Consider the following 13,483-nt stretch of genomic DNA (forward strand, 5'->3'; position numbering starts at 1 on the left):
GTTAATTATCAAGTGTTTTTTTTCTCTAAAAGAAGAATAATTTGGTTAATGCGGTTATTGGAAGCTTTCGGTAGAATGAGTTCTATCAAGTGTCACATATGAAGTTTCGTGGGGTAAGTAAATATATTCTTCCGAAGAGAGCCGTTGCTCTTGTATTTAGAAAAACTAGATGAGTCTAAACTCCAGATCTGCAGATTTATCCTTGGGTTTCCTAAAAGTTACCCTTTTCATGAATAGGAACTAGGAAAGGATTCTTCTATTACCTATCATATTAAACCTGTCCCTCTCTTTAAGTAAAAAAGAATAGAAAAAGAGGGAAAGACGGAGTTTACTCTGAGAACAAAGAACAACTTTTTTCCTTTGAAAAGAGAAAAAGAAAAGAGTATCACCATCAGACAAAGAAGACCAGTCCTTTCTGCGTACGATCTTAATCGTCCTATCATCAAATTAAAGAAAGCGCATGCGTGATATTGTATATCCAGTAGCTCTCTCCATCCTGGTCGGATGCCATTATAAACATTTACCCTTTTATGATTTTAGGGAAGTTCATGATTTTCTACCAACCTCCAAACGCTCACACTATTTTGAATATCACACTTAGTAGGGGATCTAACAAGACATCAGAATCAAATGACAGAATGGGCTGATACTGCCACCTAAATTAGGGAGTGAGATGCAACGACAATAGCAGACCCACTGCTAGGTTTTCTATCTTCTCTTATGTGAGGGGCATCTTCCCAATTCCCATGCTGTCGGCGTGCGGCGTCCGCCTCCTCCCTCTCCCTCTCCCTCTCCCTCTCCCTTTTCTTTGCCGCTTTGCCTAGGTCGCCAGAGGTCGCCATAAAAGTTGCTAGAGTGGGGTCTATTTGCACATGTATTCTTCTCGACGGCTAGATTTATTTTTTCTTTCTAATCTTTTGTGCCTTATGTTTTTTTTTTTTCATTTTTTGTAATGTATATTATATTTAAATGATGGGGATGCGTTCAATGAGTTCTAGCTCTACCTCCAATGTTTGTTACTATGTATTATACTTGTAACTTTGAATTGTTAGAGTTTGATACCTCTTACTTTGTTGGTATGTCATTTATTTGTAAACAAGTTTGGGACTTCACTTTTTCAGTATCAGACTTTGTAAAGACTTTGTAAGTCTGATGGTACGAATAAAATTTTAATTCATGAGCTTAAAAAAAAAACTAGCTTTGACACTATGCTATATGATTAGTTAATCCAAAAACTTAAATTATTAGTACGTACTATATATTTAATTATAGCAAGTGTGACACCCATAATTGGACCTCCATTGTGATTTATTAATGATTAAGGTGCTCGATTGCATTGCAGGTAAAAATAAAAACAAACTAGTTCATACAACTTAAGAAACTATTCAACACCCTTGAGGCGTCAGTTTTTTTAGTTTCTTGTATTTAAAAATACATGTGTATTAAGAAATATATGTTTATTTAAATATTATATTTAGATAGATAAGTATATTATTTAGTTGATTGTATGTTAAAAATATATTTGGTTTGTTATATTTTATAATAATATATTTATTAAATAAGTATTTAATTGTTATATTTTAATTAAAATAAGAGAAGAGAAATGGGTCAAGTTAGGCTAGATGCAGTCTTTTAGCATCTAATCGAATCAAAATGGTGCCAAAAAAATTACGTACGAGTATAACCAGTTTTTAAAGATTAATATACAGTTTTTTGTATCTATTAATACAGCATTTATATCATAGAGTAACACACGGACGCACGCACGTGCCGATCAAATCAGATCAGACGGCCATCATCACCTGCCAGGCGATGGGTCCCAATCCATAAGCAAGGGCTACCCACGTCTCATGGCTTTTTGTCCTTGAGCGTGGGGGACGCAATTATAACTTCCCACGAGACAGCCGACACCTTTCATCCACCCCACCCCGCAATCCCCCCCAATTACGTTCGACGAGAGCCGAGAGTGTGGACGACTCCATGCAGTTAATCAATCCCCCTCTCAATTTGCATGCGTCTAATTTAGTGGGAACAAGTCAGAGCTCTTCGCATCGATTTGATTGTTTCTCTTGTACCCACTCCATCATGATCATGATGGTCTGCTTCTTTGATGATGCCCATCTCATATCCCTTCCACTCTTCCCCGTTTAGTTCAAACCGGCTTGACTCTGGCTGGGGAGGACCAGACAGGATCCCTCTTTCTTTTCTCTCTTTTTTTTTTTTTTGCTATCCATTCCTATCTTCATTTTAGACCCCACACTATTTTGTAATTTTGTATCATAAAAAAGTTTATGATTTGATTGGACTTTGATGTCTGCTCATTTTTTAGTGTTTTTTTTTTATTTTAAAAAAAAAATTGTCTCCTCGTGTTTGGGATTGTAATCAGTACCTAACTCATTTATTAATGGCTTCTTTTTTCTTTTTTCTTTTTAAAAAACTTTACTTGATTCGAGTTGCGAATAGCCACATGCATGTAGATGAAGGTTTCGGTAGAGTATTATAATCAAGTTAAACTAGCGTTACTTTCTTCGGATCCCAAGAGCTAATTGAGGTCAATTTACGTCGAATTTAGCAAAAGTCTTACATTGCTAGTTTGCAGTTTTACTTTTGTAATTTAGTGCTTTCACTTGTTATTAAATATTCGTGTCCGAGGGAAGGAATCTGGAAACTGGTACACATGCTAATCCAAATTAACGGAGTATCTTAATGTTCTAGAGGCCTCAACAAAAAATTAAAAATATTAGATATGCGTAAATTGGATAAGACTCGGTTACTTTTAAGCTACAGCAATGATTTAAATTGCCATGCTTTTTTATACCACCTACTTTAGTTTACCGAAATAGGTCCTTAATTTTAGTACTCTCTTTACACAGCTTTTTTAGCTAATTATATTTTATTACAAATAGAAAAGAGAGACAAACATTTACAATAGCGCACATATACAACTCATACATACTCTAGTAACTCTACCATCTTTTTATCTTACATACACCAACAATTCTTCTTTCTTCGTCTATTTGTTTTTTCATTTTTCACCCTCTAGTTCTTATAATCGTAATAGTGCCCCTTCCTCTGGTTTGGATCCTCGTAAGGCTGACGACCGCCTTTCCCGACAAGCCCGGCCCGTTAGGAAACACGCACGGTCCGCACGCGAACTCCCCCACCGGATGGCGAACCGGCCGAGCCGGTCGCATGAGGATCCTCTCGTTGATGTCGTCGAGCGTCACGTCTCCTTCCAAGCCCACGGGCTTCACCACTGCAAACGGGTAGACAACTCCCATGGCTGCCTTCTTCTTCTTCTTCTTCTTCCTATTGTTATTATTATTATTATTATTCTTGCACTGCTCACTTATCTCTCTTTCTATACAAAATTATGGAGAATTATTAGACTTCTAGAAAGAGAGAGAGAGAGAGAGAGAGAGAGAGAGAGAGATACCTAGAGAAGCAGGAGAAGACCTTGATGAGTCTTTTGGCTCATGGGTGTGACTTTTTGGCTCCTTGTGAGAGGAGGAAGAGGAGAGAGGCTGTGCATTGGGGCCCTTGTTTAAGAGCAGGGAGTTGAAATGCTCGTCTGGGGAAATTTAAACAAAAGGAACTAATCAATCGCTAATTGTATCCAGCTAGCTATACACTTGGAGATTAATTAGAATTTGAAGGCCCCCACAAGTGACATCTATAGGAATGGACATGTGGGTTGCTTTAATTCCTCGTTGTTGTTGTAGACAAACACCATTAAGTTAGCAATGCTGTCTACTTGCTAAGCAGTGCTCCACAAAGGAGAAGCAAGTTAAAGAGATACAGTACAAACTTTACCTGTGAGAAAGCTGCAGTTCTCTTGAACCATGTCATTGATCAAGTTATTAGAGAGGTCTCCATTACTACTAGAGTCCCAAAAATTCTGCACAAATATGTAACAAATAATTAAGCACTCAATTACCTTATAGTACTTGGGATAATTACACCAACCAACCATATATAAAATTCAAAATTACCTGAAGAAGCTCCTGCAGCTCTTCATGAGGAGGAGACGCCGCCGTCCGCCGTCGCTTGCACCGATCGCTCCAGTGGACCACCGCGTCTTGTAAATAACCCGTCGAGGTCTCCGACGAGATGGGAGACTCCATGGCTGTCACCACAAGCAAAGTTCAATTTGCTCAAACTTAGTGCTAAAGCTTACAGCAGAGAGAAGCGTAAGTAAATTTGGTGAGTTGTAGACTTACCAAAAGGCATGAGTAGCTCATGGCTATGAACATCTCCAACTCCAAAGGTGTGTGGATCCCAATCTAAGGAAGGTTGGTAAGAAGGGAATAGATAGCAGTTGTCTAAAGCCATCATGTCTCTAGGGCAAGCAACGCTTCTGCTGCTCTTCTCTTTCTCTCTTTCTTCACCATATGCTGTCTCCAAAGGAGGGGTGTGTGCTTAAATAGGAGGCTTTTGGAAAAAGGTCTGTCCACTTGGATGATTAGAAGCACTCAGTCAATGAGAAAAGGAATTACAAAAAAAATAATAATATATATATATAATATATATATATATATATAAATAGACACAAATTATTCAAAGGAACAAACGAAAGGAAATTAAAGGTGGGTCTTGTGGATCTTTAGCTTCTCGTGATTCGCTATGTTGATTTCTCTCTTTATCCATCCTACTTTTTATTATTCTTTGTAAAAAATCTTTCTAGTGGTGGTAAACTTTTTTCTTACCGGAGTTAAATTTTTACTAGATTAGACAAATGCCTTGCATTTTTTTGGGTGGGGCAGTAAACTATTGCGCAGTTGCAAATCCAAGGAGGGGCTCCACCATGTCAATTGTTAGCTATGTAAAAGTTGTGAAACATCCAAACAAGCCCAAGTGAGTCAAAAGGGAACTTAGACTCAATAAGTTGGGAAAATGATGCCATTCGGATGCCAAGTTGATGTGACTTGGCTAAGCCCAATTTTTTTGCTATATTTATGTTTGAATTTCAACTATTTTATCTTCCCAAACTTTAGTTTTACAATGCAAACATAACTTATATATCTTTATTATTATTTTTTTGTTAGATAAATATATAAACTTGGTGATATAAACAAAAATTTGAGATAAAAATACATAGGCATCATTAGCTTTAAAAGAAAAATCTAATACAGGAGCTAAAATATATTTAATCTCTATAATTTCTTATCATATAAGCTAAAAGAGCATCTATATCTTTGATAATAAAAGAGGCATAAGGTAGCAATCACATGGTATAGTACGTACGTTCGCACAAACCCCACAAACATGCTTTGCTTAACAACATAAAGATGTTTGGTCATAATGTCATGAGATATTCTTTTGACATAATTATTAGGCTTTAGGGTGAGTTAATGGCTGTTAATTAGTGGCTAAAACGGATAGACCTCGGAAATTGTTCCACATTACGTTGATTATTGTATGAAAATTGAAGTGGTTGCTCGTGATTATAGATCTACCTACGTTGTAAGACAATTATTCTCTTAAAATTTTGGAGCACTCTACAATGAGAATAGATTTTTTTTTTAGTGGAAGAAATAGGATGACACTTCTATATATTAGTTCGAATAAGAATATTTAACAATTTCTTTCATCTTTTAAATCATCAATCTAATATCTCTTAACGATGTTAATAGATCAAATAGCTATCTTGCTCTTAATTTTTTTTTCTCTCGTTTTCTTTTCTATATAAGAGTAAATTATTATCCATATGACCTAAAATTAATCAAGTAATAGTTGCATAATATATATATTTTTTATAAAAAATTGTAACGGATGACTAACGAAAAATATATTTCAGAAGTTAAAACAGACAATATGTCAAAATAATAAATAAACAAATGAGTGGATCTATATAAAAATAGGTTATGGTTCGTAGCGTCTATATATAATTATTATTATCTCTTTATTATATGATAAGCTCCATTTTTATAATATTTTTACTGATAAAACTCATCTAATTCTAAATTGGTGATATGTTTTTGTGTATATGAGAGGGGAAATAGAAAAGGGAAAGCATTCTTTATTAAATGGTTATTATTTGGAATCCAACCTCCAATGTGATGACTTGGGCATTCTAATAATGATTATTAAGTTAGTAGGATCATTGCCACCGGTGTTAAATAGCATATATTTATATAATAAAAAGTTATATTTTATAACGTGCGGTTATAAATTTACTTTATTCCTTCTTATTTTATTTGAGCTACTTTATTCCGCTATATCTAAACTGAATCGTTAACCGATAATTAATTAATACACATTAGCCTCTAATGAAGACAAACGAGTTTGGCTTCATCTCTCTAATGAATAAATATGGTAGACTTATATCCCGGGGCAGGTAAAATCCAAACCAAAAGTATTAGGACCCATTTACGAACCCCATCAAGAACCCACTGATCTCCACCGTTCAAAGCTCCCCAATCAAGTACAGTGGAGGTGATTGCAACTTCTCTTTAGATCTTTGGTGGTCCCAAAGGCGTCGTCTCTCACCTTTTCTTTTGCTCGTACCATTTTCTAGTGGGGAGGGGGGTCTACTTCGTGGGCCCCCGATCCTCTCTCTTTAAAGACCCCCAAGTTGCTGACGTGGCGGAATGTAAAGGCACCAAGTCGGCTAGGTAGGAGTGGGCCCCACGCTGCAGTCGGAACGAACGGTGTATCATTCGTCTCGATCCGGTGCGCGCGCGCGTCGTGGCATACCGCCCGATCGTGATCCAACAGCGGAACTCTAAGCCATTTGGGCCCACCCGAAATGCCTCCAATGGGCACCCGTCATTTCACGCGGCGTCCGTTCCGTTGCTGTCGTCTAGGATGGCGCCACGATTCGTGCCTCGTGATTCGCGAAGAGCGCGGGGATCCAGGAAATGAAGCGGGGTGGGGGACCCATGCACTCTTTATTCTGTTGCACTTTGTCTTTTGTCTCTCGCTGTTGGGTCCCATCTTTGTCACTGTTATCGCTTGACACTGGGATCTTTTAGAGGCATGCTTTGAGATTGACGCCAGCAGCGTAGGCTGATACGATGGATCCCACTATGTTCCACAAAATTATTCGAGAAGGAAAAATTTAAAAAATTTAAAAAAAAAAAGGAAAAAGGATGACACCTTGGCTGTTACCTTAGTTGATGAGAAAGAGAGGGAGGGAGATACAATCATTGCAAATGATTTATTCGAAGCATCCATGTCAGGCTACACTTTGGTTCTTGGTCAAATAAAAGCCGAGGAAAGTGTAAAGAGGAGCAAGCGTAACTGAGAAGGCTCGAGGAAGGCCGAGCTCTTTTTTGGCAACAAAGTCCTTGAGATAGTTTTCCGAAAGCTTCTTTCGAATTTGAAGGAATTGAGTGAAGAGCACACAAAATTGCTATGAAATCTTTCATTACTTTCCTACCTTCTTCTTTTGAGTTTTGATAGCTTGGAATTCTTTTCGAAAATTTCATAAACTTGCACCTCGTGATGCCGGAAAAGAATTAATTTTGAATAGTTTCATGTGGGCTCACCGAAGTCACCTGTGAAAGTATTATGATTCTTATTATAAAGATAATTTATTATCTTGCTCAGATCCCCTCTCCAACTATTACAATATCTAATTCAGAAAATTCTGCTTTAAATATATTATATTCCTTTTTGTCAGAAAAAAAGAGAGAGACTATATTGTATTCCTTATACAGAGCTTAGCTATGTGAGTTTAAAATTTGCAACCTTTTCTAAATGGTCGTTCCTTACATTATTCATCTTCCTTGTTTATTAAAGAATATTAGAGTGTCAACTCCTATGCTCTTATTATAGACGCTTTTCGGATACAAGCAATCATATATTTAATTTTTAGTTTGAATTATTAGTCTCCTCATATATCATTTACTGAGTAGATAGCTGATTTCTTTACTAAGTTACATTAATTCTATGTCGTAAATATCTAATTGACAAACTCTTTATATTTGACCCATTTTGAGTTTGAGGGGATGTTAATATATATAAACTTTTAGAAATTGATGGCTATATGCTAGTATAGGACAGCAAGGTCCATAACAGGGTTAATTAAGGAATCCAGAAATTTGTACGACATAGACGACAAAATGTTCGGTGATTCTGATCTTGTTTCAAGTCCACAACCTGGGAAGCACTTAGGTACAGGATGCTAAAAACACTACAATACTATGGAACTTGTATGTTTTGGCAAATTAGCAATTCAATGCATGTCATGTGAGTTCGATACTATTTCATAAGACTGACACTAATTAATGTGTGAATACAAAGTAGTTGTGTAACATTGCATAGTAGTATCAAGCCGTGTAGAGCATGCCAATCTCCATTCGCTGTTGAAGAGGGATACCCATTGCTGGTAGTGCTGATCTACAGTTGCTATGTAGGAACTCATAGAATCCTAGCAAGATCCTATCAAACCAGCTGGTTTCCTTACCAGTATGAAACCTTGTTTTACCCCGAACATGCACCACTCCTACTGAATTAGCCTCCTCCAACTGTGAAACCTCGTCTTTGACCGAAGGAGGCGACTGTAAATCTGAGTTCTTCTCGATATGAGTTCGTAAGCTGTTAACAACTTGGGTTACAAAGTCATCGCCTTCAGGATTAAGGGAGTCCGCATATCCGTATTGAATGGTGCATCCATATACTCCATCAAGTCCGAGTTTCCTGATGAGGATCCGTTCATCGGGAGCAACTCTGGCCACCATCAAGTATCTAAAAGTGGTGAAGATTGTAACTTTATGCAGAGAGCGCATGTTCTTTATATAATGCCCAAGGATAGGTGTCAGCCCGTCCTGTATGTTGCTGTAAAAGAAGCACAATCCTGGGACTCTTCGGATCTCTGGCCTTGACAAGAACACAGCTAGGGACTCCAAAGTAATTTTATTTGTCATTTCAAATTCTATCTTCTTTTCCCTCCCGTAGTACCATCCAAACATGACAGACGCGAGGATAATAGAAACAGCAAAAGGCAGCCATCCTCCTTCCAGAAACTTGGTGAAAACAGCACTAACATATGCCCCTTCAAGAATGGAAAAGGAGAAGAAGTAGAGCCCAGCAAAGACAAGAGGGGTTCTCCAAATGATGATCATAACTAGGCTGAGTAATATTGTAGTTATAAACATGACCAGTATAACTACGACACCTGCCTCAAGACAATTGTGAATCACTAGGTAAGTATGTATGTAAGCCTACATAATAAGATGATAAGCCAGTTTAAGTCAAGAAACGTGGAGTCATTTGTTTACCATACCAAAAGCATTTCCAATGTCCTTCCCGTCACCGAAAACAAGTATGACAGCAACACACAGAATCATGAGAACATAATTAGTTTCTGGGGAATAAACCTCGCCTTCTTTGTTTTGGGACGTGTGAACCACCTTAACACGTGGAAAGTAGTCCATGACTACTGATTGCTTAATGACAGAAAAGGTTGCAGATATTAAGGATTGGCTCGCAACAATTGCTGCCAGTGTTGCGATGATAAACATGGGCCAATACACTGGGCCCGGAACAAATTTGTAAAATCCATCACTGTGTTCGTCGAGATTCTTGATCAGATATGCTGTTTGTCCTGCATACGTGAGGACCAGAGAAGGATATATGCTGAAAATGAATGCCATCTGCATGCAAAATCTGATATTATAAGAATTCCCCAAAAAAATATTTAGTGGACTATAACAAGATTTTTGGGTTAATTAAATGAGAAATACCTGGATAGACCTCTTGTTGAAATGACCAAGATCGGCAAACATAGCTTCTGCACCTGAAAATGGAGTAGACAGAAATGTCAAATGAAAGCAAAACTATTTTTAACTTTCAAGAAAGTAGATCTAAGCAGGGGCACACCTGTGATGCATAGGACAGTGCCCGCGAGCAACTGCCAGCCTTTCCTTCCATTTCTTAAAAAGAAATGGACTATATAATATGGTGACAGGGATTTGAATATGCCTGGATAGTATCGGAAAATGCTGTATATACCAATGATCGGAGTGGTGAAAGTCCAGGAAGCCATGATAGGAGAAAAGAGGAAGCTCACTCGTGAAGTACCAAACTTTTGCAACAGGAATAAAATAATCAGGATTGCAGCAGACAAAGCTTCCACAGTAGCTGAAGATTTTGAAAACAACAGATCAACATCAGAAAAAGTTGACCTTAACAGAAAGTGTAATGTAACCGATCAATTACTTACATTTACTGACGGAAGGGAAAGGTCCTCGCAGTCCATCTACTGCTGATAACACTGACAGGTAAAACCATGTTTTAGAACTAATCAACTAGAAAATTAGAGGTTTCAGCATTACAATAAGTAGTATCTAATATGCAGGGATACCTGAAATAGCAGGCGTAAGTATGCCATCTCCAATGAGCATGCACATCCCTAGCATTGCAATGAACAGCAACAACCTTCTTGCAGTCATGCTTCGCTCAAGCATCTTTCCCAGCTTACTTGGCTTTTCAGTTATCAAAGAGTGATTACTTAGTGAACGATCTTCTTCGAAATTCACTCCTTTTGCTGGTAGGATGCCTATATTAGTGTGCCTACAGAGTAAAGAGTATAGAGCAAAAGTACCACCTGCAATAAAGCAATGTCTGGTTCCTCAAAATATATCAGGTAAAGATTTAGTTAAGGAGCTTGTGATACAAAATTGTTCCAATCAAATTAACCAGAAAGAAAAATATTATTATGTATTTTAGTAAAAGTGATGCCAAATCAATATTAGCATCAGCACTATAATGTCCCATAGATAATGTTAGCTGATCATTTTCTTTAAAAGCTTAAGTTATTAGAGAATGATGGTTTTATGTTCACTTTTGGGCTTGAGACATTTTGGTAAACTCAAGAAGTGAGATTTTACATTAAATGGATAGATGTATTAAATTTAAACTAACATGATTTGAATTTAAGACCTCTTGCTCTTTATCATATTAGTTCACCATCTTTTCTAAAAGCTTGAGCTGTTAGAGTGATAGTTTTATTCCTTTTACAGCACTGAGATCAACAAATGCAACACAAGCCATCCAGATTAATATCTGACTGTAGATTAAAAGGAAGTATATACCTCAATATTAAGAGCATTATAACAGCTCAACAGAGAATTTTGAACTTCATGGAATACAGTTTACCTCTACAAAATTTGCACCAGAGTGGAAGATATAAATTTCCTCCTCGTGATTTCCAGGATGCTCTGGATACATGTCTTAAAATTACACTTGTTTGCCACAATCATGCAACAAAAGCATAACTTCAAAATTTGCAAATATGGCATGGTCTTTTCATCAAAAGATCACATCACTAGGTAGCAGTAATAGACCAGATGAATAATAAACTGGACAATGGTTAGGTGTACTACAAATTTTGAGGTTGCCTGCTGGCGCGCACAAGCTCTCACAGAAATGCCAGACATGCTACTCTTCTTGTAAATGGTTAAGGCTTTGCAATGGAAAATGCCAAGAGAAAATTTCACAAATTGAAAATAAAAATGCGCATTATTGAGTATCTGGATTTTGCACTGTAGAATAATAGTCTTATAGACTAGAGAAAGTATCTCAGATTGTGCTGAATAGTGCTGAAATAAGATGCTAAGTATCTGGGTTTAGATCTCATAATTATATGTGACAGGGTTCTTTTATCAGGTTGGCAGACAAACACATGTTAGCAGGAAAATAACACTGTTGGATAGCAGGATAAATCAAACATGCCATTTATCTACTAGCTGAATATGTTTTTCATGAGGATTCAGTCACAAATTCAGAACTACCATGACATCGACATTATTAACACCTTCTGAAGGGCTTAAGTACAGCAAATCTGTAATGGCTGAAAACAACTAATGAAGTCGATCTGCCTTGTGCTGTGCTTAATCTAACCCGCACTTGACCTCACAGTGCACAAATTATAAAGAAGACAGACAACACTTAGCGATACTTCTTGTGCTTTTACTCCCCTTTCCCATGAGCATAAAAATCAATGAACTTTGTCTTCCTCCCTCTCTCCCCTTATTTATTACGTAATAACTCCTATTGCCCAAATCCACGTTGCATGTTTATCTATGTGCCTGGAAGTCTACAAGATAAAGACTGCAAAAGCTTTTAAGAAATCTTGCTCAATGGTTCTGCTATCACGGTGCATGCAGAAAGATTTTATTATTACCACACCAAACAAAAGAAGAAGAAAAAAGGGACCAACAACTATGCGAGAAATCCATGTCAATAGTTAAAAAGGGGAGTTGACCACCATTATATAATTGCACAATCTACAAGAGGACAGGAATTTGCACGGCAGCAATAAACTTAATAAAATCATTATCTTGCAACTTTGTCATTCAATTAAAGAAAGATTTACCTTCACCATGATCATCTGCATTGAGCGCGATGCACACGTACTTAACAACCCCAATCAGAGTAAGAGTCCAAAACATAATACTGTATATCCCCAAGTAGTCTTCTTCCTTTGGAGATTCCAAGTTCATGGAAGGGTAAACATAGAGGGGCGAAGTAACGAGGCCACCGAAGACGATACCTAGCGTCTTGTAAGCAAGGATAAAATCTCTCAAGACATTACCCTTCTGCTACTCACAAGAAAACAAAAAGAAAAAGAAAAAGAAAAAAAGATCAAACAAAAATCCCGTGAAACCAACAAAAGATTCAATTCAAGAATAGAAGAAACGATTCCTAAGCGCACAAAAAAGAAACAGATTGGGAATTCTTGGTACGACTCACATGTTTCTTCTCCCCACCGCCACTGTTACCATTGCAGAAATCCATTGGGGACTCACTCTGAGAAGAGAAGAGAAGAGAAGAGAAGAGAGAGAGTGGGGGTAAAGTCGAGGACGTGCGGATACGAGGAGATTTATAGGAGGTGGAAGCCGACCACCATCAGAAGAGAAGAGGCCGACCCCACGAGGTGGTGGCGTGGTGGTCCCAACTCTTGTAATGTAGAGGTAGCGAGAAAAAAATAGAAGAGGGGTTCGTCTCGCATTCTAATTCTAGGCCTTCCAGCCTTCTATATTTTTGAGCGGACTAAGAATCGTTTGTTTGGTCACGTGAGGGTGGCTCCGTGTGGGGCCAACAAATCCCAAGAATCCCGTGACTATTCACACCACAAGTTACAGCTCATATTGTAACTTTATCATTTTCCATATAATAACTTATTTATTATTAATGTCTCCTATTAGCAGCACTCTGATAGATTTAAGTTTAATTTTCTAAATTACCTTTATCTCGGTGATATAATATGACTTTTGAAAGTAAATAATATAGCTTTGGATCTCTTAATTTTATGGGATTTAATATTTGAATGTGATTTTAATATTTTAGAGGCATGATGTTTTCCTATTTAACTGCAAGCTGTTTTTTAGGCTTAATTTAGATTTATAGTTTTTTTAATCTGACGGTGGGTTTAGTTATATCTATGAATCAAATGGTTAGGTGTGACTTATTAGATATTTCAGTAAATAGAGGCTTTATTCTCTCATATATGTTATATAGAGATGAAAGTGGGTAT

The 13,483-nt window shown here is 37.3% G+C and overlaps 2 protein-coding genes across 4 annotated transcripts; both read right to left on the minus strand.

The window, feature by feature from the left end:
• Window positions 1-2,874: 2,874 nt before the first annotated feature.
• LOC140802725 (uncharacterized) lies at window positions 2,875-4,478 on the minus strand. Its single transcript, XM_073158289.1, has 5 exons — window positions 4,221-4,478; window positions 3,993-4,126; window positions 3,814-3,898; window positions 3,437-3,571; window positions 2,875-3,361 (listed from the first exon to the last, which is right to left on the minus strand). Exons 1-5 carry the CDS (start codon window positions 4,333-4,335, stop codon window positions 3,033-3,035), a joined length of 798 nt encoding a protein of 265 aa, XP_073014390.1. The 5' UTR covers window positions 4,336-4,478; the 3' UTR covers window positions 2,875-3,032.
• Window positions 4,479-8,069: 3,591 nt separating this feature from the next.
• On the minus strand, window positions 8,070-12,939 carry LOC140782758 (probable potassium transporter 17). 3 transcript variants are annotated; one of them, XM_073129533.1, is made up of 8 exons: window positions 12,700-12,939; window positions 12,323-12,506; window positions 10,310-10,552; window positions 10,169-10,219; window positions 9,826-10,086; window positions 9,690-9,742; window positions 9,230-9,599; window positions 8,070-9,121 (listed from the first exon to the last, which is right to left on the minus strand). In XM_073129533.1, exons 1-8 carry the CDS (start codon window positions 12,742-12,744, stop codon window positions 8,274-8,276), a joined length of 2,055 nt encoding a protein of 684 aa, XP_072985634.1. In that variant the 5' UTR covers window positions 12,745-12,939; the 3' UTR covers window positions 8,070-8,273. The 3 variants fall into 3 exon arrangements, with proteins under 3 accessions (XP_072985634.1, XP_072985625.1, XP_072985615.1); XM_073129524.1 differs by having other exon boundaries at window positions 12,323-12,545; XM_073129514.1 differs by having other exon boundaries at window positions 12,323-12,548.
• Window positions 12,940-13,483: the final 544 nt, after the last annotated feature.

Source organism: Typha latifolia, chromosome 1 (assembly GCF_019914945.1).
Source record: "Typha latifolia isolate L0001 chromosome 1, TyphaL0001v2, whole genome shotgun sequence".
NCBI lineage: Eukaryota > Viridiplantae > Streptophyta > Magnoliopsida > Poales > Typhaceae > Typha > Typha latifolia.

Coding starts and splice junctions, on each gene's coding strand:
- LOC140802725 (XM_073158289.1), bottom strand. CDS start 4,335: ATGATGGCTTTAGACAACTGCTATCTATTCCCTTCTTACCAACCTTCC. Junction 3,572..3,813: donor GAACTGCAGCTTTCTCACAG/GTAAAGTTTGTA, acceptor AAATTTCCCCAG/ACGAGCATTTCAACTCCCTG. Junction 3,362..3,436: donor GTCTTCTCCTGCTTCTCTAG/GTATCTCTCTCT, acceptor AATTTTGTATAG/AAAGAGAGATAAGTGAGCAG.
- LOC140782758 (XM_073129514.1), bottom strand. CDS start 12,744: ATGGATTTCTGCAATGGTAACAGTGGCGGTGGGGAGAAGAAACAT. Junction 12,549..12,699: donor GCGGTGGGGAGAAGAAACAT/GTGAGTCGTACC, acceptor TCTTGTGAGTAG/CAGAAGGGTAATGTCTTGAG. Junction 9,600..9,689: donor TCAACAAGAGGTCTATCCAG/GTATTTCTCATT, acceptor TTTTGCATGCAG/ATGGCATTCATTTTCAGCAT.